The 25,492-nt window shown below is 37.5% G+C and overlaps 1 protein-coding gene and 2 long non-coding RNA genes across 5 annotated transcripts in view; 1 reads left to right on the forward strand and 2 right to left on the reverse strand.

Annotated features, from left to right (window-relative positions):
- Positions 1–25,492, reverse strand: part of CWC27 (CWC27 spliceosome associated cyclophilin) — a 270,125-nt gene that overhangs the window by 85,862 nt on the left and 158,771 nt on the right. Inside the window, exon 12 of one of the 3 annotated variants that reach the window (XM_032279760.1) lies at positions 555–754. The exons of the other annotated variants lie outside the window; for them this stretch is intronic. Within the exon in view, the coding sequence (XP_032135651.1) occupies positions 705–754 (50 nt within the window). The 3' untranslated portion in view covers positions 555–704. Of the gene's footprint in view, positions 1–554; positions 755–25,492 lie in introns of those variants that run through there. 3 annotated transcript variants of the gene reach the window in all.
- LOC116552890 lies at positions 4,767–22,295 on the reverse strand. Its single transcript, XR_004269542.1, has 2 exons — positions 22,057–22,295; positions 4,767–4,979 (listed from the first exon to the last, which is right to left on the reverse strand). It is a non-coding gene; the product is annotated as an uncharacterized LOC116552890 (long non-coding RNA).
- Positions 6,827–24,093, forward strand: LOC116552885. The gene is made up of 3 exons (XR_004269541.1): positions 6,827–6,919; positions 16,021–16,022; positions 23,972–24,093. It is a non-coding gene; the product is annotated as an uncharacterized LOC116552885 (long non-coding RNA).

Consider the following 25,492-nt stretch of genomic DNA (forward strand, 5'->3'; position numbering starts at 1 on the left):
TGTAAGGTTCATGGGTGCAGAGGTATATATGTTGTTACATGATGTATCCATTGTCCAAAAGAGTGTCTGGCACATAGTAGACATAGACTAAGTATTTGTCAAATAAATGAACTACCAACAAGATGTGCCATGTTTGTCAGAAACTCATAGTGGTATATACCATCATGTAAATAGAGCATTAGACTTTCATGCTGTAAATGGTAAGATAAGGGTAATATAGAATGCTAAGGGGCTGAAGCAGATTTAGCTATCCTTGACTTTGAAATATAATGAACTTCATTGCATACTGTAGTACAAATCAGCATGCCACTGTTTGAAAGTTATTAAAATGCTTTGTTCCCTTATAGTATTTTCTGATAATTTCTTTAATTCCTTCATAAAAATAAATGGAAAACAAATATATTTTGCAAATCCTTATATTTTTCCTTAGTAGCACACATACAGGGCCATGATCTGAGATAACATTTGTTTTATTCATTAACTTCATTTTTTCCCTTGTCTCCATCTTTTTTTTCACCTAGGAGTACAGCCATACTGATGAAACATTTTACCACTGCTATCACCAGATTTTATTGAAAAGTATACATAATGCCCTGTTTTAAACATTTAGGAGTTTCAATGTCTGCTTTTTTCTTTAGGAGAGTTATATTTCTTTGTTCCATGCCAGCACTCTCCTCCTTTCCCTTTCCTTTTAGCAGATATCATTATCTTTTTCTTCTGGAATCATTTTTGTATACCTGAGTACAATGAGTCTCTTCACCATACAACAGAAGATAAAGTATTCACAATTTTATTATACAGGCACACATGTGGCATTATACACACAGGCATAAAATTAAAGCCGAAGTGTCTAAAGTCTGGACTAAAAACCATATTTATGCTGCTAAAGGCAAGGAAATTATTTAGTCTACAGTAACGAGTAAGTAGCAGCAAAACAAATATTTGGTTGCCTGTGGAAAGTCAATGTTTTCCTTACTTGTTACGAGCGAAAAAGCTAAAAACAGGCTTATCCAGCACATTCTGACAGCAAATAACACATGTATTCATCAATCTTTTGGTGCACATAAAACCGTGATTCCTAATTTATGGATTTATATGCAGTGCAGGTACAACCAGCTTTGCCTTAAATATGTTATAAATATGTATGTGTGTTATCATATTGCCCATTTATTTTAAAGAGATCTACTGCAAACTTTTTATCTTTTTTTTTTTTAAAGAGACAGGGTCTCGCTCTGTCACCCATGCTTGAGTGCAGTGGCATGATTATAATCATAATTCCCTGCGGCCTCGAACTCCTGGGCTCAAGAGATCCTCTCACCTCAGCCTCCCGAGTAGCTAGGACTACAGGTGCATACCACCATGCTCGGCTATTTTTTTCTCTTTTTGGTAGAGACAGGTGTGTCTTACTATGTTGCCTAAGACTGCTCTCAAACTCCTGACCTCAGCTAATACTCCCATGTCAGCCTCCTGAAATGTCGAAATTACAGGCATGAGCCACTGCACCCAGGCAACATTTTTATTTACTAGTATATAATAACGCAAGTCCTGCACTCAAAAATGCTTTAATCTAGTACAATATATTCAACATAGAACATTTATTAATGAATTATTTATCTACACATGTAAATAACTGCTTTGATAATTTGCAAAATAGTTACAATTTGCTGACTGCCTGTCATGCTAAGAAGTCTATAATTGGTGATCTATGTATATTATTATCTTATAATAAAATTATTTATTATTACTCTCATCTTACAGATAAGGTAACTGAGGCTCAGAAATAACTTGCCCAAGATTTCTCAGCCTCCAAATCAAAGCAAGTAATGAAGCCCATATCTACCTGATAGAGAAGGATTCTCTGAAATCATACTCCTGATAGTGTGGCAGAGGAGAAAAAATACCACACAAGTGTAAGATTTTACATTTAGCAATTTAACTTACAATCTCATTTAAAAAATAAAAGTATAAAATACACGATTTCTATACTTTTATACATATATGTTCAGAAAATAAAAAGGAATAGAAGTATATTCTGCAGTGGCTATTGTTGGGTGGGAATACAGGTAATTTTCTTTTCTTCTTTTTGTTTTATGCTAAAAATTTCCTGCAATAAATATGTATAAATTTTTAAATAATATATTTGCCAGAATAAAAAAAGCAGCAAAGAAGCAAGTATTCTCACTGTTGGAGAACAAAGTTAAATATGGAATGGGGCAAAGACAAAAATGGGCCCGGCAGTGTGGGACTGTACTTAGACTATCAGTATAACTTGAGCTCTGTTTACGAGAAAGACAAGAAGCAAAAGGATTGAGCACTTTCCAGCACCCTTGATTTTCTAAATATGATTTTCCTCTTAAAGAAACCAGAGCTCCTTAGAAAAAAGGGTGATTTCCGGGCTTGGGAAAGAAAAGTATAATATAAACCTAGAACATCTTGTTAAATCAGAAAACAAGGAAGTGCACAAATAATAATGGGAACATATCAAAAGAACACGGGCCAGGTGTGGTGGCTCACGCCTATAATCCCAGCACTTTGAAAGGCAGAGGGTAGATCACTTGAGGTCAGAAGTTCAAGACCAGCCTGGCCAACATGGTACAACCCCATCTATACAAAAATTAAAAAGTTAGTCAGGAATGGTGGTACGTGACTGTAGGCTCAGCTACTTGGGAGGCTGAGCCACAAGAATCGCTTGAACTCAGGAGGTGGAGTTTGCAGTGAGCCGAAATAGTGCCACTGCACCACTCCAGCCTGGTTGACAAACAGACTGTCAAAAAAAAAAAAAAAAAAAATTGCCAGCTTGAAGGAGCTCCCACTGACCAAATAAAAATGAAATAATTTATTTTGAGCAACAAAAGAAATAATGATAAAAACAGACTACACCTCATAAAAAAAGATTCCATGAGTTTATATTGACATAATAAATACATGGGGAACAAAGGAAAGCTCTTTTTTAGAGTGGAATTCAAAACTATAAATATAAAAGGAATGATAGAATTAGAAAATCATTAGTGAATACTAAAACTAAGGATGCAGGGGATGGCTGGCAACATGGCCGAAGAGGAACAGCTCTGGTCTGCAGCTCCCAGCGAGAGCAACGCAGAAGGTGGGTGATTTCTGCATTTTCAACTGAGGTACGTGGCTCATCTCACTGGGACTGGTTAGACAGTGGCTGCAGCCCACAGAAGGCATGCCGAAGCAGGGTGGGGCACTGCCTAAACCGAGAAGCACACGGGTCAGAGAACTCCCTCCCCTAGCCAAGGGAAGCCATGAGGAACTGTGCCATGAAGAATGGTGCATTCTGACCCAGATACTACGCTTTTTCTATGGTCTCCACAACCCGCAGACCAGGAGATTGCCTCTGGTGCCTATATCACCAGGGCCCTGGGTTCCAACCACAAAACTGGATGGCTGTTTGGGAAGACATCGAGCAATATGCAGGAGTTTCTTTCACATCCCAGTGGCATTGTGAATGCCAGCCAGACAGAACCATTCATTACCATGGAAAGGGGGCTGAAGCCAGGGAGTCAAGTGGTCTAGCTCAGCAGATCTCACCCTCACAAAGCTCAGGAAGCTAAGACCCACTGGCTTGAAATTCTTGCTGCCAGCACAGCAGTCTGAAGTCGACCTGAAATGCTTGAGCTTGGTAGTGGGGAGAAGCACTCATCATTACTGAGGCTTGAGTAGGCGGGTTTTCCCCTCACAGTTTAAAAAAAGCCACCAGGAAGTTCAAAGTGGGCGGAGTCCACCACAGCTCCTCAAAGCTGCTGTAGTCAGACTGCCTCTCTAGATTCCTCCTCTCTGGGCAGGGCATCTCTGAAGAACAGGCTACAGCCCCAGTCAGAGGCTTATGGATAAAACTCCCAGCTCCCTGGAACAGAGCATGTAAGGGAAGGGGCAGCTACAGGTACAGCTTCAGCAGACTTAAACATTCCCTCCTGCCGGATCTGAAGAGAGCAGCGGATCACTCAGCATAGAACTTGAGCTCTGATAAGGGATACACTGCCTCCTCAAGTGGGTCCCTGACCCCCATGCCTCCTGACTGGGAGACACCTCCAAGCAGGGTTTGACAGAAACCTCATATGGGAGAGCTCTGGTTGGCATATGGCGGGTGCCCCAGTGGGACAAGGCTTCCAGAGGAAGAAACAGACAGCAATCCTTGCTGTTCTGCAGGCTCTGCTGGTGATACCTAGGCAAACAGGGTCTGGAGTGGGCCTCCAGCAAAATTCAGCAGACCTGCAGCAGAGGGTCCTGACTGTTAGAAGGAAAACTAACAAACAGAAAGGAACAGCATCATAAAAATCCCATCCAAGGTCACCAACATCAAAGACCAAAGGTAGATAAATCCACAAAGATGAGGAAAAACCAGCACAAAAGGCTGAAAATTACAAAAACCAGAACACCACTTTTCCTGCAAAGGATTATAACTCCTCAGCAGCAAGGGAACAAAATTGGACAGAGAATGAGTTTGATGAATTGACATCACTAGGCTTCAGAAGGTGAGTAATAACACGCTCCTCTGAGCTAAACGAACACATTCTAACCCAATTCAAGGAAGCTAAGAACCTGGAAAAAAGGTTAGACAAATTGCGAACTACAATGACCAGTTTAGAGAAGAACATAAATGACTTGACGGAGCTGAAAAACACAGCACGAGAATGTTGTGAAGCATACCCAAGTATCAACAGCCGAATCAATCAAGAGGAAGAAAGGATATATAAGACTGAATATCAACTTAATGAAATGAAGTGTGAACACAAGATTAGAGAAAAAAGAATAAAAAGGAACGAACTAAGCCTCCAAGAAGTATCCGACTATGTGAAGAGACCAAACCTACGTTTGATTGGAGTACCTGATGGTGATGGGGAGAATGGAACCATGTTGAAAAACACTCTTCAGGATATTATCTAGGAGCACTTGTCCAACCTAGCAAGGCAGGCCAGCATTCAAATTCAAGAAATACAGAGAACACCACAAAGATACTCCTCGAGAAGGGCAACCCCAAGACACATAATTGTCAGATTCATCAAGGTTGAAATGAAGGAAAAAATGTTAAGGGCAGCCAAAGAGAAAGGTCAGGTTACCCACAAAGGGAAGCCCATCAGACTAACAGCAGATCTCTCGGCAGAAACCCTATAAGCCAGAAGAGAGTTGGGGGCCAATATTCAACATTCTCAAAGAAAAGAATTTTTAAACCAGAATTTCATATCCAGCCAAACTAAGCTTAATAAGCGAAGGAGAAATAAAATCCTTTACAGACAAGCAAATGCTGAGAGATTTTGTCACCACCAGGCTTGCCTTACAAAAGCTCCTAAAGGAAGCACTAAATATGGAAAGGAAAATCTTTACCAGCCACTGCAAAAACATGCCAAATTGTAATGACCATTGACACTGCATGGTCTTTACATGAAGAAACTGCATCAACTAATGGGCAAAATAACCAACAAGCATTATAATGACAGGGTCAAATTTATACATAACAATATTAACCTTAAATGTGAATGTGCCAAATGCCCCAATTAAAACACACAGACTGGCAAATTAGATAAAGAGTCAAGACTCATTGGTGTGTTGTATTCAGAAGAGCCATCTCATGTCCAAAGAGAAACATAGGGTCAAAATAAAGGGATGGAGGAAGATTTACCAAGAAAATGGAACAACAACAACAAAAAAAGAAAAGCAGGGGTTGCAATCGTAGTCTCTGATAAAACAGACTTTAAACCAACAAAGATAAAAAAGATGAAGAAGGGTATTACATAATGGCAAAGGGATCAATGCAACAAGAAGAGCTAACAATTATAAATATATGTGCACCCAATACAGGAGCACCCATATTCATAAAGCAAGTTCTTAGAGACCTACAAAGAGATTTAGACTCCCATACAGTAATAGTGGGAGATGTTAACACCCCACTGTCAATATTAGACAAATCAATGAGACAGAAAATTAAGAAGGTTATTCAGGACTTAAACTGAGTTCTGGACCAAGCAGAACTAATAGACATTTAAGGAACTCTCCACCCCAAATCAATAGAATATATATTCTTCTTGGCACCACATTGCACTTATTCTAAAATTGACCACATAATTGGAAATAAAACACTCCTCAGCAAATGCAAAAGAACAGAAACCATAACAAACAGTCTCTCAGACCACAATGCAATCAAATCAAAACTCAGAATCAGAAATGCACTCAAAACTGCAAAAATATGTGGAAACTGAAACCCCTTACTAAATGACTACTGGCTAAATAACAAAATTAAGGCAGAAATAAAGATGTTCTTTGAAACCAAGGAGAAAAAAGACACAACATACCAGAATATCCAGGACATAGCTAAAGCAGCGTTTAGCGGGAAATTTATAGTACTAAATCCCCACAAGAGAAAGCAGGGAAGATCTAAAATTGACACCCTAACATCACAATTAAAAGAACTAGAGAAGCAAGAGCAAACAAATTCAAAAGCTAGCAGAAGACAAGAAATAACTAAGATCAGAGCAGAAGTGAAGGAAATAGAGACATGAAAACCCTTTCAAAAAACCAGTGAATCCAGGAGCTGGTTTTCTGAAAAGATTAACAACATAGATAGACGACTAGGCAGACTAATAAAGAAGCAAAGAGAGAAGAATCAAATACACACAATAAAAAATGATAAAGGGGATATCATCACTGCTCCCACAGAGATATAATCTACCATCAGAGAATACTATAAACACCACTACACAAACAAACTAGAGAATGTAGAAGAAATGGATAAATTCCTGGACACATACACCTTCCCAAGACTAAATAAGGAATAAGTCAAATCCCTGAATACACCAATAACAAGTTCTGAAAATGATGGAGTAGTTAATAGCCTACTAACCAAAAAAAGCCCAGGACCAGACGGAGTCACAGTCGAACTCTACCAGAGGTAAAAAGAGGAGTTGGTAATGCTTTCTGAAACTATTCCAAACAATAGAAAAAGAGGGACTCCTCCCTAACTTATTTTATGAGGCCAACATCATCCTGATACCTACCAAAACCTGGCAGAGACACAACAACAACAACAAAACAACAACAACAACAATTTCAGGCCAATAACCCTGATGAATATCAATGTGAAAATCCTCAATAAAATACTGGCAAACCAAATCCAGCAGCACATCAAAAAGCTTATCTATCACGATCAAGGCTTTATCTCTGGGATGCAAGGGCGGTTTAACATACACAAATCGATAAACATAACCATCACATAATCAGAACCAATGACAAAAACCACATGATTCTCTGAATAGATGCAGAAAAGGCCTTTGACAAAATTCAACAGCCCTTCATGCCAAAAACTTTCAAAAAACTGGTATTGATGAAACGTATCTCAACATGGTAAGAGCAATTTCTGACAAACCCGCAGCCAATCTCATACTGAATAGGCAAAAGTGGGAAGCAGTCCCTTTGAAAACTGACACAAGACAAGAATGCCCTCTCTCACCACTCCTATTCAACATACTATTTGAAGTTCTGGCCAGGGAATCAGGCAAGAGAAAGAAATAAAGGACATTTAAATAGGAAGAGAGGAAGTCAAATTGTCTCTATTTGCAGATGACATGATTGTATATTTAGAAAACCCCATCATCTCAGCCCAAAATCTCCTTAAGCTGACAAGCATCTTCAGCAAAATCTCAGGATACAAAATCAATGTGCAAAAATCACAAGCATTCTTATACATCAATAATAGACAAAGAGCCAAATCATGAGTGAACTCCCATTCACAATTGCTACAAAGAGAATAAAATACCCAGGAATATAACTTACAAGGGATGTGAAGGGCCTCTTCAAGTGGAACTACAAACCACTGCTCAAGGAAATAAGAGAGGACACAAACAAATGGAAGAACATTCCATGCTCGTAGGAAGAATCAATATCGTGAAAATGGCCATACTGCCAAAAGTAATTTATAGATTCAATGCTATCCCCATTAAGCTGCCACTGACTTTCTTCACAGAATTAGAAAAACTACTTCAAATTTCATATGGAACCAGAGGAGAGCCCACATAGCCAAGACAATCCTAAGCAAAAAGAACAAAGCTGGAGGCATCATGTTACCAGACTTCAAACTATAGTACAAGGCTACAGTAACAAAAACAGCATGGTACTGGTACCAACACAGATATATAGACCAATGGAACAGAACAGAGGCCTCAGAAATAACATCACACATCTATAACCATCTGCTCTTTGACAAACCCGACAAAAACAACCAATGGGGAAAAGATTCCCTATTTAATAAATGGTGTTGGGAAAAGTGGCTAGCTATATGCAGAAAGCTAAAACTGGACCCCTTCCTTACACCTTATACTAAAAGTAACTCAATATAGACTAAAAACTTAAATTTAAGACATAAAACCATTAAAAATCCTAGAAGAAAACCTAGGCAATACCATTTAGGACATAGGTATGGGCAAAGCCTTCACGACTAAAACACCAAAAGCCATGGCAACAAAAGCCAAAATAGACAAATGGGACCTAATTAAACTAAAGAGCTTCTGCATAGCAAAAAAAAACTATCAGAGTGAACAGGCAACCTACAGAATGGGAGAAAATTTTTGTTATCTATCCATCTCACAAAGGGCTAATATCCAGAATCTACAAGGAACTTAAATCTACAAGAAAAAAATAAACAACCCCATCAAAAAGTGGGCAAAGGATATGAACAGACACTTCTCAAAGAAAGATATTTATGCGGCCAACAAACATGAGAAAACCTCATCATCACAGGTCACCAAAGAAATGCAAATCAAAACCACAATGAGATACCATCTCATGCCAGTTAGAATGGCGATCATTAAAAAGTCAGGAAACAACAGATACTGGAGAGGATGTGGAGAATACAGGAATGCTCTTATACTGTTGGTGGGAGTGTAAATTGGTTCAACCATTATGGAAGACAGTGTGGCAATTCCTCAAGGATCTAGAACCAGAATTGCCATTTGACCCAGGAGTTCCATTACTGGGTATATACTCAAAGGATTATAAATCATTCTACTACAAAGACACATGCACACATATGTTTACTGCAGCACTGCACTGTTCACAATAGCAAAGACTTGGAACCAACCCAAATGCCCATCAATGATAGACTGGATAAAGAAAATGTGTCACATATACACCATGGAATACTATGCAGCCATAAAAAAGGATGAATTCATGTCCTTTGGAGGGCATGGATGAAGCTGAAAACCATCATTCTCAGCAAAATAACACAATAAGAGAAAACCAAACACCACATATTCTTACTCATAAAAGTGGGAGTTGAACAATGAGAACACATGGACACACAGGGCAACATCACACACCAGGGCCTATTGGGGGGTGGGGGGCTAAGGGAGGGATAGCATTAGGAAAAATACCTAATGTGGACGAGAGGTTAATGAGTGCAACAAACCACCATAGCATGTGTATACCTATGTAACATACCTGGATGCTGTGCACATGTATCCCAGAACTTAAAGTTTAATTTAAAAAACAAAACATTTGGGAGGCTGAGGTGGGTGGATCACGAGGTCAGGAGTTCAAGACCAGCCTGGCCAACATGGCGAAACCTTGTCTATACTAAGAATACAAAAATTAGCTGGGCATGTTGGTATGTGCCTATAATCCCAGCTACTTGGGAGGCTGGGGCAGGAGAATTGACTGAACCAGGACCCGGAAGGCGGAGGCTGCAGTGAGCTGAGATCGTGCCACTGCACTGCAGCCTGAGCTACAGAGTGAGACTCTGTCTCTATTAAAAAAAAAAACAACACAAAAAAACAAAACAACAACAACAACAACAAACTAAGGGTGCGAATTTGATGAGGAATGAGATATTTACATAGTCTCAAAACATCTCCCTGTAACTACATTTTCTGCATTATCTTGGATTGGATCCTGGAATGGAAAAAAAAAAAAAAACCCAGCTATGAAGGACATCATTAGAACAGAAGACAAAATTTGAACATTGTAAATTAGTTAACAGTATCAATCAGTATTTAGGGTAAAGCCCTGGTATCACTAAGCTACCTTCAAATAGTTCAAGAGAAAAATGTATGTATGTGGCTAGGTGCTGTGGCTCACACCTGTAATCCCAGCACTTTGGGAGGCTGAGGCGGGCAGATCACAAGTTCAGGAGTTTGAGACCAGCCTGGCCAATATGGTGAAACCCCATCTCTACTAAAATTACAAAAATTAGCCAGTGTGGTGGCATGTGCCTGTAGTCCCAGCTACTCAGGAGGCTGAGGCAGAAGAACCACTTGAACCGGGGAGGTGGAGGTTGCAGTGAGCTGAGATTGCGCCACAGCACTCCAGCCTGGGGGACAAAGTGAGATTCCGTCTCAAAAAAAAAAAAAAAAAAAAGAAAAAAAGAAAAAATTACATATACAAACATAAAGAGAGCAATGCAATGTGTAAATATTAGAAAATGAAAATGACTGGTGAATAGAGATAAAAGATATATGTGTTCATTGTACTGTTCTTGTAACTTTTCTGCAAGTTTAAAACTTTCTTCAAAACTAAGAGTAACCATCTCTTCTGGATTGAATACTTTTGAAAGTCAGTTTCTCTAAGTCTTAAGAAATGGGATTTAATTCTATTAAATATACGTCATGATCAGCTCATTTATAAGACCCCATGCCAGGTCCTACAGATCAACTAGAGCAGCAAATCTCAGAGTGTGTTATCCAGACTGGACCTGTAGTATCGGCACCACCTGAAAACTTAGAGTTGAAAAATCTTCAGTTTTACCCAAGATCTACATGTGTTCCACTGGCAGAATGTAGTGCAGTAATTAGGGATAAGGTGGTCAACAAGTTGAAAGCAAGATTATAGAGAAAAATGGTAGATGATTTTATAATTTGATATACAATAAGACAGTACTAATGGTTTGTAAAAAGAGGAATAATATAATAATTGTATTAAGAAGATCACTTAAGTAGCAGTGTATAAATGAATCAATTCTGGGAGATTTCAGAGAAAAAGACCAGTTTAGGTTTTTAATTATATTGTCAAAAAAGGATGTGATACAAACCTGGAAATAGGACAGATGAGAGGTTCTACAATGGGTGGCTGCATAAGACTTGCCAATTGGCTGAATAAGGCACTACTGACAGAGTAAAGAATTGGGAATGGCAGACTGGGGAGGAGGTAAAGAAGAGACTAGAACAATAAAAGGTTATAAAGCCTGGATGGTTGACAGAACAGTTAGGATCCAGAGGAATTCATGAAAACCTCCTATAGCTGGGCATTTAAAAGACCAAGGATCCCAGCCCTATAATCCTATAGAAGCATGTTCTTCTAAACAGTGTCAAGTAAGGAAGTGGTGATTTCAGCCTTATGATTCTATAAACGATGTTCCCCTAAACAGTGCCATGTAAGGAAGCGGTTTTCAAACTTTTAGATTTTAGAGGTCTGTAAATATCCCAAACAAAATTTAATGGATGAGTTGCTTTTTAATTTTACAAGTTAATAATTTAAAAAATTCCTATTGGCTATTGAGATTATAAATTGTTAACACTTTGGAAAACAAAATGGAAATATGTGGAGGAGTTGAAGGTGTGCATACACTCTACAGGTTTGTTACATCCGTTGAAACAGGGCTCTGACATTTTCTACCCATAGGATTTTGCACAATTTGCTTAACCATCTTATAGCTCAGTTTATTCATCTGTAAAATGTTAATAATAATAGTGTTTACTTACTGTTTTAAAGATTAAATAAACACATATAATTCACTTAGGATAGTCAGTAAACATTACCTATCATTATAATTACAATAACTACCCACATCCAGCTATTCCATTTAAAGACATACCCTAGAGAAACTCTTGTTTATGCACACAAAAGTGTATAAGGATGCTTTCTGCAAAATATTTAAAATAGGAAATATATAAAAAGAACCTCAATGTCCATGAACAGGAGAAAAACTAGCATATGCATTCAATGAATAACATAAATCATTTAAAATGAATACACTTGAATTACATATAAAAACACTGACAAATGTCAAAAGCATAATGATAAGAAAATAAGATGCAGTTGGATACATACCATTTGATATCACTTTTATAGAGTGGTATAGTAACGATACTATTATTTTTAATGGCTATATACACATGCAATAAAAGATTAAAAACATTTACAGGAAGGAATTATACTCCTGAGTAGTGAGTACTTTTGGGAAGGGGGAGAAATGAAACTGGAAAGTATATGGGGACTTAAGCTATATTTGTAAAGTTTAGATTTACTTTAAGAAATACAAAATATATTAAGATTAGTTGGGGAAAAAATAGGTTAAGTCTCTTTACCTTTCTGTATATTTAAAATATTTTGTAAGATAAAAAAGAAAAATGTAAAAAAATATGAGTTTATCAATTTAAATAAGTATTAAAAGCTAATTTTAATATTTCCATTTTGAAATAATTTTTAACTTACAGAAAAGTTAAAGAACAATATAAGAAACTCGTATCTTTCTACCTAAATTCACCAGTTCTTAACATTTTGCCACATGTTTTATTATTCTCTCTCCCTTTGCATAAATACATATTAATTTTTTCCTCAATTATTGGAGACTAGGTTACATATATTATGGCCCTTTATTCCTTAATACTTTAGTTTGTGTTTCATAGGAATAAGAATAATCTTTTAAGTAACTATAGTATTTCAAATTCAGAAAATTTCATAGTGATGCAATACTTTACTATACCATCCATATTTTATTGTGTCAAGTTTCCCAATCATGTCCTTTTTAGCATTATTTTTTCCTTTGTTCTAGGATCCAGTCCAGGAGCATGTATTGCCATTTAGTTTTGATTTCTCTGTAGACTCCTAAGCCTTTCTTTTTATTTCACAACATGGACATTATTGAAGAATACAAGACAGTCGTTTTTCTAATAAAATATTCCTTAATTTAGTTTGTCTCATGTTCTCTTATGATTAGAGTCAGGTTATGCAGCCCTAGGTAGAACACACCAATGATTGTGTGTTCTTCTGAGGGCACTGTTAAGAGACATACGGTGTCCATATGCTCCTCATTGTGGATGCTAATTCTGGTCAGTCAAGGTGTTTTACAGTTTCTCTATTACAGATCAGTGTTCAACTAATAAACAATTAATGGGGAGACAGTTTGTGATCATGCCAATATACTGTTCTTCACCCAACATTCCCCCTAGATTTAGTATCTATTGAGATCATTTTTGCCCAAACCAATCTTTACTATGACAACGGTGATTTTCTAACTCCTCTACTCTCTTCCCATTTATTGTCATCTTACTATAAGGAGACTTGCCTTCTCTTCTAAGCATGCATGCATTCATTCATTCATTCATTCATTCAGATCCTCATGGATTCATAGATTCCTATTTTTCTACTTGATGGTTGAAAAAAATTTTTTTTTTACTGGTTTCAGTGACTGTTTTTTGCACTTTTTATCAAGATAAAATTCACATTACATAAAACTCGCCATTTTAAAGTGTGTAATAATTCAGTGATTTTTAGTAAAATCACAATGTTGTAAAACCGTCACCATTATCTACTTCCAGAAAGTTGCCATCACGCTTTTAAAAAAACACTACCTGTTAGCAGAAATACCATTTGCAGTCAGTACCACTTCTCATTTCACTGTATTGCCTGGCAAATACTTATTTTCTGTCTTTCTCCACAGATTTGGATCTGCCTATTTTGGACATTCCATATAGATGGAATCATATAATTCATGGTCTTTTGTATTTTGACTTCTTTCACTAATGTTTTAAACCTTCATTCATGTTGTAGCATAAATCAGTACTTTATTCCTTTTCATGGCTGAATAATATTTCACTGTGAGAATATACCACTTTGTTTAGGCTGCTTTGTTTGGGTTGTTTCTAGTTTTTGTTTATTATGAATGATGCTGCTATGAATATTTGTGTATAGGTTTTTTTTAAAAACACTTTCCTTCAATTATCTTGGTATATATCTACGAGTGTAATTGCTGGGTCATATGGTAACTGTAATTATCTTGGTATACATCTATGAGTGTAATTGCTGGGTCATATGATAAACTTTAACATATGAAGTTTTTGAGGAACTGCTAAGCATTTTTTCAAAGCGGTTGTACTATGTTGCAATGCCATCAGTAACATATGAACTTTCCAATTTGTCCATATCCTTATTAATACTCGTTGGTTCCTCCCTTACTTAAAAAAAAAATTATAGTCATCCTACTGGGAGAAAAGAATATCTCATTATGATTTTGATTTGCATTTCTCTGATAGCTAATGATGCTGAGCATTTTTCATGTGCTTATTGGCCATTTGCATATCTTTTCTGAAGAAATGTTTATTCAAATGCTTTGCCCATTTAAAATTGCATTATCTTTTTCTTCTTGAGTTGGGTGTCCTCAATTATCTGAAACTAAAATGATTCTGGATCTCACAGTAGAGAAGAAGCCCTTTCAAGATGCATTCTATGTTGTCTTGATGTGCCACCATCATTTTCAGGAGCACTCTTCTGCCCCCTCCCACCACACCTTCTTTTTTTATACAACAGGTGGTCTGGTCTTGGGATTCAGTCATTTCTTCAAATTACCGTGGTTCCTTTCAGAGGGAAATGGTGTTGGAAACCAAAATCTGGGTATCAAATGTACTCACTGCCATTTATGACTTGCTTTTAAGTCCCTTCAGCAGTCAGAAGTAGGAAGTGTATAAGAAATCATTAAGTTCATTCAAATCCAATCCATCCACACATACCAATCCATTCCCAAAAGTTTTTCCTTGTTTTCCCTCATTTCGTATTTTTATCTCCTTTCTTCTACAGTGAGAACCTTGGCTCCCTACAACATCAACCCATGTATTATTCATTTCCTAAACTTTACCATATACATAAAATAGTTTTATTATTAGTACATCTATAGTACAACCAAACAAACGAACGAACAAACAAACAAGACAAGGCCTACTGAGAAAAGTTCAAGATTTGTTTACTGTTCTTTCCACACTCCTTGTGGAATAATATAATCAAATTTTTTATTTTACCTCCTAGCAGTGTAATGTTATTCATTTGAAACAACATTGGGTTTATTTGTTTCTATTTACATTGAGTTTTAGTTTCTCTTTCCTTTTCATGCTTGTTAATTTAATTTGAAAAATATTTAGAAAAGGAATACATTTTTAAAAGTCAAAACTCAAAAGATAAATTCAGAGGTATCATTGTCTACCTATCACTTCCAGCTCTTCTCTACCCTGCTGTTCATTGTAAATAAGCAACTTAATTATTTTCTGGCTTATCATTCCCAGGTTTTTTCCTGCAAAAGTAAGTGTGTGTGTGTGTGTGTGTGTGTGTGTGTGTGTGTGACACTTTGTTGTGCACTTAGCTTTTTTCCCACTTACTTACAAAGAATAAAAAATTTAAGAGCCTGAAAAGGCATTTTCTCAGATCACTGAGAAAGAAGTGGTAAATTATGACTTTTCCCCCAACTTTATTTGAAGTCTTTAGCCTGCAACACAGAGATTACTAAAAGAATAAAAGAAAACCTGACAATTAAAAACAATCAGACTTGTCATTATCTAACATTATATTGTATAGTTAAGTTTTCAACTGTTTATTTCTGCTATTAAAGAGTAAAAAGCGTATTTCAGACAAGCAACTGAGATTCCTACACTGTAAACTTAAAGACGCAACGGTGATAAGAAAAAGAATCAAGTTTCTTAAGGGAATATGAGGACTGAGAAAACGCAGTGAATGTGGTGACTGTTGACGTTTTTTTTTTGAGATGGAATTTCACTCTTGATGCCCAGGCTGGAGTGCAATGGCATGATCTCAGCTCACTGCAACCTCTGACTCCCAGGTTCAAGTTATTCTCCTGCCTCAGCCTCCTGAGTAGCTGGGATTACAGGTGCCCACTACCATGCCTGGCTAATTTTTGTATTTTTAGCAGAGACAAAACCAAAGGGTTTCACCATTTTGGCCAGGCTGGTCTCGAACTCCTGACCTCAGGTGATCCACCCACCTTGGCCTCCCAAAGTGCTGGGATTATAGGCGTGAGCCACCACTCCTGGCCAATTGTTGACTTTTAAAAGAACAATTTCAGTAAGGTTGAAAAGTTAATAGTCTAGAAATCCCAAGAAATGATCAGGAGTTGTGAACAATGATTTGGGACTATTCTTCAGAAGTAGGTTCAATAGTGGAATGCAGAGTTTTCAAGGAAGCACACAGGTGAAACAAGGATAAAAAAAATCTTCGAGATCGAGGAAGAAATAAGCAGGAGTGAGGCAGAAAGGAAAAAGTGAGAGGATACGGGGAGAACTTTGCAAAAGAAGAAGGGAAAATTCCTGAAGATGTGGAAAGGAGGTGGGTGATTAGCCTTAAGAAGAACTAGGCATCCTGTCCTGAGACAAAAGACAGGCTGGAGAAATGTGTGGGAAACAAAAGTTTGGTGGTTGAGAGGAGCCTTTTCAAAAAAGGATGAGGCAATCTGAAAAGTCGGGGCAGGAGGCAGGGCTGGCACTGGAGATGTAAGGACAATGGAAAATGCCTGGCACAGAGAGGCTGTCTGGAGAATGAACGATATAAATGTGACCAACTATAGTGGAATTATTCAGCTTTGAGAGTTTAATAATGTAAAGTATATTTACCTAAGGTAAAATTGGCGATTTAAATAATAAGTAAACTCTTGATTTTCCCTATTTTAGTAGAATATTTGCCAGATATACTAAATGATGTAACTGTTCTGAAACTGTTGGAATCTTTCTATTATTGAACTAAAAATTTTCAGCTTTCCCATAGTCACAGATAATACATCAACCTTAACTAAAAGCTGAATTTCAAAAAAAAAAAAATAAAGCACATGGTAAATTGAATTATATATATGTATATTTGTGATTATACATACATCTTCTGTTTGGTGTGTTATTTTAAACTAGTGATGATAATAACTATCTAAAGAATTCTATTCACTTTTGTAAGCACCTAATAGAATAAACTGAATTGAAGTTTAATTTTCCATAAATATTGCTAATACCTAGTAAAACTCACCATTGTTTGGGAACAGTTTTTAGGAATGCTTCTTGATTTTTCGAGCAAACTAAAGGAACCTGGCTACTCATAATAAGAAAGTTAAAGAAGCTGAAACAGCACTGTCTGGGAAGAAAGTAGTATGTTTTTTCTCTCTATTTGAAGTCTGTCCCTAATAATTTCTTTTCAACACTAATCTTACAATACAGAGGTTTCAAAAACACATAAACAAACAAACATTCTAGCAACTAAAAACTAGACTTGCCATTATTTAACATTACATTTTTAATTTACATCTTCACTGACTGAATTCATTCCAGGTCTGCTGGAAGGAGAATAAATACTTTCTCAGTGCCTTGAAAAATGCTTAGAATATAATATAGTAAGCATTCAATAAATATGGATTCATTAACAGAAAGTCAAATACAAAATCCTAATGTACAGGAAGCATGCCTGGGCAAAATAGGTCTTAATGATATGACTTAAATCTGTATTGTGGATTATTAAAAATTGGCTATATGTTTGGCTAACTAGATCAGTACTAAATATCTAAGATATACCAGAGTCAACAGTTTATAAAATCCCTTGTTAAAGTAAGGTTAAAATTTTGTCTTGAGTAAAATATAGGGGTTTAAAATTTCATAAATAATGTGTATTTAGTTGAAATTAGGTTTAATTCAATAAAGCAAATACTTATTGTGAGTCTTCAGAGTATATGATATAGACTGATGCAGAAGATTAATATAAGGCAGAATGTGGTAAGTAGCATAGGAAGTTCACTGGGATAGCCAGAAAAATGGCTTTTAAAATGTATGTCTGATGCTAGGAACTAGAAATGAAGATTGGTGAACCATCTTTGAAAGGAATTAGCAACCATATTTTTGTGGGATTTTGGAGAGGATCTAAGGTAGTTTAAAAAAATTCAGGAGGTGAAGGTGTTTGAGATGGAAAATGAAGCACAACAATTCCATCAGCAGAAATAGTAGAAGGTGTTTAGTCCAATGGAATCACAAAAGCAACATGACACCCATAAGAAAAAGGGGGAGTATAGTCAAAGATCCATCAGAATAGATTGTAGAGAATATGGAATCTGTCTGGGGAAGTAATGGAGGAAAAGACTTGAAATACAGATTTTACTATAGAACTTGAGGACTTTTTATACCTGTAAAAACTGATTTAATCCTTCTGAAAATCATGTAAAGATATTACCACTGTGATGAACACACCTCTTCCTGTACCCCTAATTCCATGTGACTCTAGCTGTGCTGCCTCTATCTTTGTAAGTGGCACATGACTCAGCACTGGCCAATAAGAGCCTTTAATTTCCCAGCTACAGTAATTGATCCAGAAATGGGCACATAATAGAATAATCAGTAATGAGAAGCTAAGAGATTTTTGTTGAGACCTCTGGGACTAAGGGGAACATTCTTGTCTACTGGATTAGAATCTGGGAAGATATGAGGAGTTGCTTTGACTATTCAAACCCATGAAGGGGAAAGCATGGCTAAGAATGCGACAAATAAGGCGGGGTATGTGGAGGTTTTAGGATGATATAAAAGCAGAATCAAGTGATGCAGACACAAAGGGGAAATTCAGGCCTACTTTACATCATTTTAGCCTCTTGACAAAATTTTACCTGAAATCAGTTCTACCTATAGCCCCAGTGTAGTCTTTTCAGCATAAGCCTGATTAGCCCTTTGAAACCATAAGATTCTTAACTGACGGAATATCATTCCCATATACAAATAAAGAAACTAAAGGTTAGGAAAAATATAATTTGTCCAAGATCACATATATTTTAAATAACAGATTTATTGCTTTAACTCATATTAGATGACTTCAAGCCCATGTGGCTAAATACACATTTTTTATTTTGTGAATTTTCATGTGTGTGTGTGTGTGTGTGTGTATGTGTATGTATGTGTATCTAAGAAAGAGATAGAGGAAAAGCGTACATCAAAACAACTTTGGTTAGTTTCTTTTGTTATATAAACATAATAACTACAACTCATTGAGCACTGTGCTAAATGTTTTACATAAAATTTCCATAGATGCCAATCATTAACACTTGTCCATACTCACTTCTAATGGAATCTTTCTTGTCCATGACTGCTGCTCCCTTTATTAGCCTTAGAAGCTGGCCAGGGGTGGCCCATGAACTATCTGTGCCAGGGACTATAACTTGGTAGCCAATCAAAATATAAGTTATGCCAATTGGATTGCTTTCTTGGAAATATGAACTAGTTGGTGGTAGCAAAAGGATGTGCACATTTAGATTTGAGGTGGTAACTTGACAAGAGGAGCTACACATAATTCTATAGGATAATAAAAGAAGACTGCCATTAGAAGGAAGAAGCTGGTGCAGATATACTAAAAGAATCAGAGATGCAAATAGAGAAGTAGATTACTCAGCTTTGCAAGGAGTTTAGTCTCAGATTCTGATCACATTTTATATTTCTACTCTTTGGTTTTTGTATTTTGGTATTCATGAGATTCCAATGCATGCTTAGAAGAATCTCCCCTTTACATAAGCTAGCTTGAATGGTTTATGGACCATGAAATGAAAGTACAGACTAGAACAATACATCATCTTAGTGAAATATAATAACAACCCATGTGGTAGTTATTTTCAAGATAAAGAAATAGGTTAAAGAGTTCGAGTAAATATCCCAAGGAAACACCCAGAATAAGATGAAGCTGGGAGTAAATCCTAGGTTGATGTATCTTAACTTCACATGTATAAGACTAACTGGAATAGGGATATACCAGAGACAAGGAAACCAATGAGGAACTAACTACAATATTTTAGGAAGAGATAGTGAGTGATGCAGTTAGAGCAATGGATGAGGTAACAGAAAGTGAAGAAATGGGTAAAATGTGTATAATGTTGTCTACCAGGGTAGGGATAAGGGATAGGAAAAAGTGGAAGCAGCCAAAGATAACACTAAAAAATTTAAATTGGGTCTGACTTTAGAAATATCACCCTCATCCTGTCTTCCCAGGATGTCTCTCTCTCTAAATAAGTGATGTTACTTCCTGGAGAGAGTGCAGTGTTGGGAATATGAAGACCCAGCTTTGAGGGGAAATTGCTTTGTGATATCTAGTGAGTAATTGATTTGATTTTCTCATATGTAAAAAACTGTATAGTAGAGTAGCTGGCAAGATGACTGAATAGGAGCAGCTCTGGTCTGCAGCTCCTAGTGAGAGCAACGCAGAAGGTGGGTGATTTCTGCGTTACCAACTGAGATACCCAGTTCATCTAATTGAGACTGGTTAGACAGTGGGTGTAGCCGATGGAAGGCAAGTAAAAGCAGGGTGGGATGTCGCCTCACTAGGGAAGCACAAGGGGTCAGAGAATTCCCTCCCCTAGCCAAGGGAAGCTGTGAGAGACTGTGTAGTGAGGGACCATGTCATGAGGAATGGTGCACTCTGGCCCAGATACTATGCTTTTCCCATGGTCTTCACAATCTGCAGACCAGGAGATTCCCTCTGGGTTTCAAGCAGAAAACTGGGTGGCCATTTGGGCAGAAATAGAGTAAGTTGCAGGAGTTTTTTTTAAACCCCAGTGGCTCCTAGAGTGCCAACGAGACAGAACTCTTTACTCCCCTGGAAAGGGGGCTGAAGCCAGAAAGCCAAGTGGTCTAGCTAAGTGGATCCACCCAGTGGAGCCCAGCAAGCAGAGCAGTCTGAAGTAGACCTGGGACACTCGAACTTGGTAGGGGGAGAGGAGTCTGCCATTAGTGAGGCTTGAGTATATGGTTTTCCCCTCATAGTGTAAACAAAGCCACCAGGAAGTTTGAACTGGGTGGAGCCCACCCTCAGCTCCCCAAATCCCCTATGGCCAGACTACCTCTCTAGATTCCTCCTCTTGGGGCAGGGCATCTCTGAAAGAAAGGCAGCAGCCCTAGTGAGAAGCTTATATAGAAAGCTCCCATCTCCCTTGATCAGAGCATTTGGAGGAAGGGGCAGCTGTGGGCACAGCTTCAGTAGACTTATATGTTCCTGCCAGCCAGCTCTGAAGACAGCAGCGAATCTCCCAGAAAAGTGCTCAAGCTCTGCTAAGGGCCAGACTGCCTCCTGAAGGGGGTCCATGACCCCCAAGCCTCCTGGCTGGTAAGACACCTCCCAGCAAGAATCAACAGACACGTCATAGAGGAGAGCTCTGGCTGGCATCTGGCAGGTGCCCCTCTGGGATGAAGCTTCTAGAGTAAGAAACAAGCAGCAATCTTTGCTGTTCTGCAGCCTCTGCTGGTGAAATGCAGGCAAACGGAGTCTGGAGTGGACCTCCAGCAAACGCCAGCAGACCTACAGCAGAGGGGCCTGACTGTTAGAAGGAAAACTACCAAACAGAAAGCAATAGCATTATTGACAAAAAGGACATCGACACAGAAACTCCATCCAAAGGTAATCAACATCAAAGACTAAGGGTAGATAAATCCACGAAGATGAGAAAAAAACAGTGCAAAAAGAATGAAAATTACAGAAACCAGAATGCCTCTTCTCCTCCAAAGGATCATAACTCCTTGAGAGCAAGGGAACAAAACTGGACAAATAATGGGTTTGACAAATTCACAGAAGCAGGCTTCAGAAGGTGGGTAATAACACACTCCTCTGAGCTAAAGGCGTATGCTCTAACCCAATGCAAGGAAGCTAGAAAAAAGGTTAGATGAATTGTTAACTAGAATAATCAGTTTAGAGAAGAACATAAATGACCAGATGGAGCTAAAAAACATAGCATGAGAACTTCGTGAAGCATACACAAGTATCCATAGCCAAATTGATCAAGTGGAAGAAAGGATAACAGAGACTGAAGATCAACTTAATAAAATAAAGCGTGAAGACAAGATTAGAGAAAAAAAAATGAAAAGCAACAAAGCCTCCAAGAAATATGGGACTATGTGAAAAGACCAAACCTATGTTTGATTGCTGTACCTGAAAGTGATGAGGAAAATGAAATCAAGTTGGAAAACACTCTTCAGGATATATCCAGAACTTTCCCAACCTAGCAAGACAGGCCAATGTTCAAGTTATAGAGAAATACAGATAACACCACCACGATACTCCTCGAGAAGAGCAACCCCAACACACATAATTTTCAGATCCACCAAGATTGAAATGAAAAAAAAAATGTTAAGGGCAGCCAGAGAGAAAGGTTGGGTTATCCACAAAGGAAAGTCCATCAGACTAAAGTAGACCTCTTGGTAGAAACCCTATAAGCCAGAAGAGAGTAGGGGTCAATATTCAACATTCTTATAGAAAAGAATTTTCAACCCAGAATTTCATATCTAGCCAAACTAAGCTTTATAAGTGAAGGAGAAATAAAATCTTTTACAGACAAGCAAATGCTGAGAGATTTTGTCACCACCTGGCTTGCCTTACAAAAGCTCCTGAAGGAAGCACTAAATATGGAAAGGTAAAACTGGTACCAGCCACTGCAAAAACATATCAAATTGTAAAGACCATCAACTATGAAGAAACTGCATCAACTAACGGGCAAAATAACCAGCAAGCATCATAATGACAGGGTCAAATTCACACATAACAATATGAACTTTAAATGTAAATGGGCTAAATATCCCAAGTAAAACACACAGACTGGCAAATTGGATAGAGTCAAGACCCACTGGTATGCTGTATTTGGGAGACCTATCACACATGCAAAGACACACACAGACTCAAAATAAAGGGATGGTGGAATATTTACCAAGCAAATGGAAAGCAAAAGAAACCAGGGGTTGCAATCCCACTCTCCAATAAAACAGACTTTAAATGAGCAAAGATCAAAAGAGACAAAGAAGGACAATACATTACGGTAAAGGGATCAATGCAACAAGAAGAGCTAACTATCCTAAATATATATGCACCCAATACAGGAGCACCCAGAATTCATAAAGCAAGTTTTTAGAGACCTACAAAAAAACTAAGACTCCCACATAATAATAGTGGGAAACTTTAACACCCACTGTCAACATTAGACAAATCAACAAGACAGAAAATTAACAAGGATATCCAGGACTTGAACTCAGCTCTGGACCAAGCAGGCCTAGCAGATATCTACAGAACTCTCCATCCCAAATGAACAGAATATACCTTCTTCTCAGCACCACATTGCACTTATTCTAAAATAGACCACATAATTGGAAGTAAAACATTCATCAGCAAATGCAAAAGAATGGAAATCATAACAAATAGTCTCTCAGACCACAGTACAGTCAAATGGGAACTGAGGATTAAGAAACTCATTCAAAATCACATAACTACACGGTGACTGAACAACCTGTTCCTGAATGACTATGGGGTAAATAACAATATTAAGGCACAGTAAGTTCTTTAAAACCAATGAGAACAAAGACACAACATATCAGAATCTCTGAGAAATAGCTAAAGCAGTGTTTAAAGGGACATTTATAACACTAAATGCCTACAGATGAAAGTGGGAAAGATCTAAAATCGACATCCTAACATCACAATTAAAAGAACTAGAGAAGCAAGAGCAAACAAATTGAAAAGCTAGCAGAAGACAAAAAATAACTATTAGAGTAGAACTGAAGGAGATAGGGGCATGAAAGACGTTTCAAAAAAAAAAAAATTAGTGAATGCAGGGGCTGGTTTCCTGAAAAGACTAATAAAAGAGAAAGACTGCTAGCCAGACTAATGAAGAAGAAAAGAGAGGAGACTCAAATAGACACAATAAAAAATGATAAACAGGATATCACCACTGATCCCACACAAATACAAACTATCATCAGAGAATACTATAAATACCTCTATGGAAATAAACTAGAAAATTTAGAAGAAATGGATAAATTCCTGGATACATACAGCCTCCGAAGACTAAATCAGGAAGAAGTCAAATTCCTGAATACACCAATAACAAGCTCTGAAATTGAGGCAATAAGTAATAGCCTACAAACCAAAGAAAGCCCAGGACCAGACAGATTCACAGCCGAATTCTACCAGAGACACAAAGAGGAAGTGGTACCATTCCTTCTGAAACTACTCCAAACAATTGAAAAAGAGGGATTCTTCCCTAATGTACTTTATGAGGCCAGCATCATCCTGATACCAAAACCTGGTAGAGACACATCAACAACAACAAAAGTTTCAGGCCAGTATCCCTGATGTACATCAATACAAAAATCCTCAATAAAATACTGGCAAACAGAATCCAGCAGCACATCAAAAAGCTTATCCACCATGATCAAGTTTGCTTCATCCTGGGGGTGCAAGGCTGGCTCAACAAATGAAAATCAATAAACGTAATCCATCACATAAACAGAACCAATGACAAAATCCAGATGATTCTCTAAATAGATGCAGAAAAGACCTTTGATAAAATTCAACACTCTTCCATGCTAAAAACTCTCAATAACCTAGCTATTGATGGAACATATCTCAAAATTATGAGCTTTTCATACAAACCCACAGCCAATATCATGCTGAATGGGTAAAAGCTGGAAGCATTCCCTTTGAAAACTGGCACAAGACAAGGATGCCCTCTCTCGCCACTCCTATTCAACATACTATTGGAAATTCTGGCCAGGGCAATCAGGTAAAAGAAAGAAACAAAGGGAATTCAAATAGGAAGAGAGGAAGTCAAATTATCTCTGCAGATGACATGATCATATATTTAGAAAACAACATCGTCTCAGCCCAAAATCTCCTTAAGCTGACAAGCAACTACAGCAGTCTCAGGATACAAAATCAATGTGCAAAAATCACAAGCATTCCTATACACCAATAATAGAAAAAGAACCAAATCATGAGTGAACTCCCATTCACAATTGCTACAAAGAGAATAAAATACCTAGGAATATAACTTACAAGGGATGTGAAGGACTGCTCCAAGGAGAACTACAAACCACTGCTCAAGGAAATAAGAGAGGACACAAACAAATGGAAAAACATTCCATGCTCATGGATAGGAAGAATTAATATCGTGAAAATGTGCATACTTCCCAAAGTAATTTATAGATTCAATGTCATCCCCATCAAGCTACCATTTGTCAGAATTAGAAAAAAAAACCTACTTTAAATTTCATATGGAACCAAAAAAGAGCCCATATAGCCAAGACAATCCTAAGCAAAAAGAACAAAATTGGAGGTATCATGTTACCTGACTTGAAACTGTACTACAAGGCTACAGTAACAAAAACAGCATGGTACTGGTACCACAACAGATACATAGACCAATGGAACAGAACAGAGGCATCAGAAATAATGCCACACAACCAAACCTGATAAAAACAAGCAGTAGGAAAAGGATTTCCTATTTATTAAATAGCGTTGGATGTTGGGAAAACTGTCTAGCTATATGCAGAAAACTGAAAATGTACCCCTTCTTTATACCTTATACAAAAAGCAACTCAAGATGGATTAAAGACTTAAGTGTAAGACTTAAAACCATAAATACCCTAGAAGAAAACCTAGGCAATACCATTCAGGACATAGGCATGGGCAAAGACTTCATGACTAAGACACCAAAAGCAATGGCAAC

This window comes from Sapajus apella, unplaced genomic scaffold (genome assembly GCF_009761245.1).
Source record: "Sapajus apella isolate SASKATOON/1434 unplaced genomic scaffold, GSC_monkey_1.0 scaffold1, whole genome shotgun sequence".
Taxonomy (NCBI): Eukaryota; Metazoa; Chordata; class Mammalia; order Primates; family Cebidae; genus Sapajus; species Sapajus apella.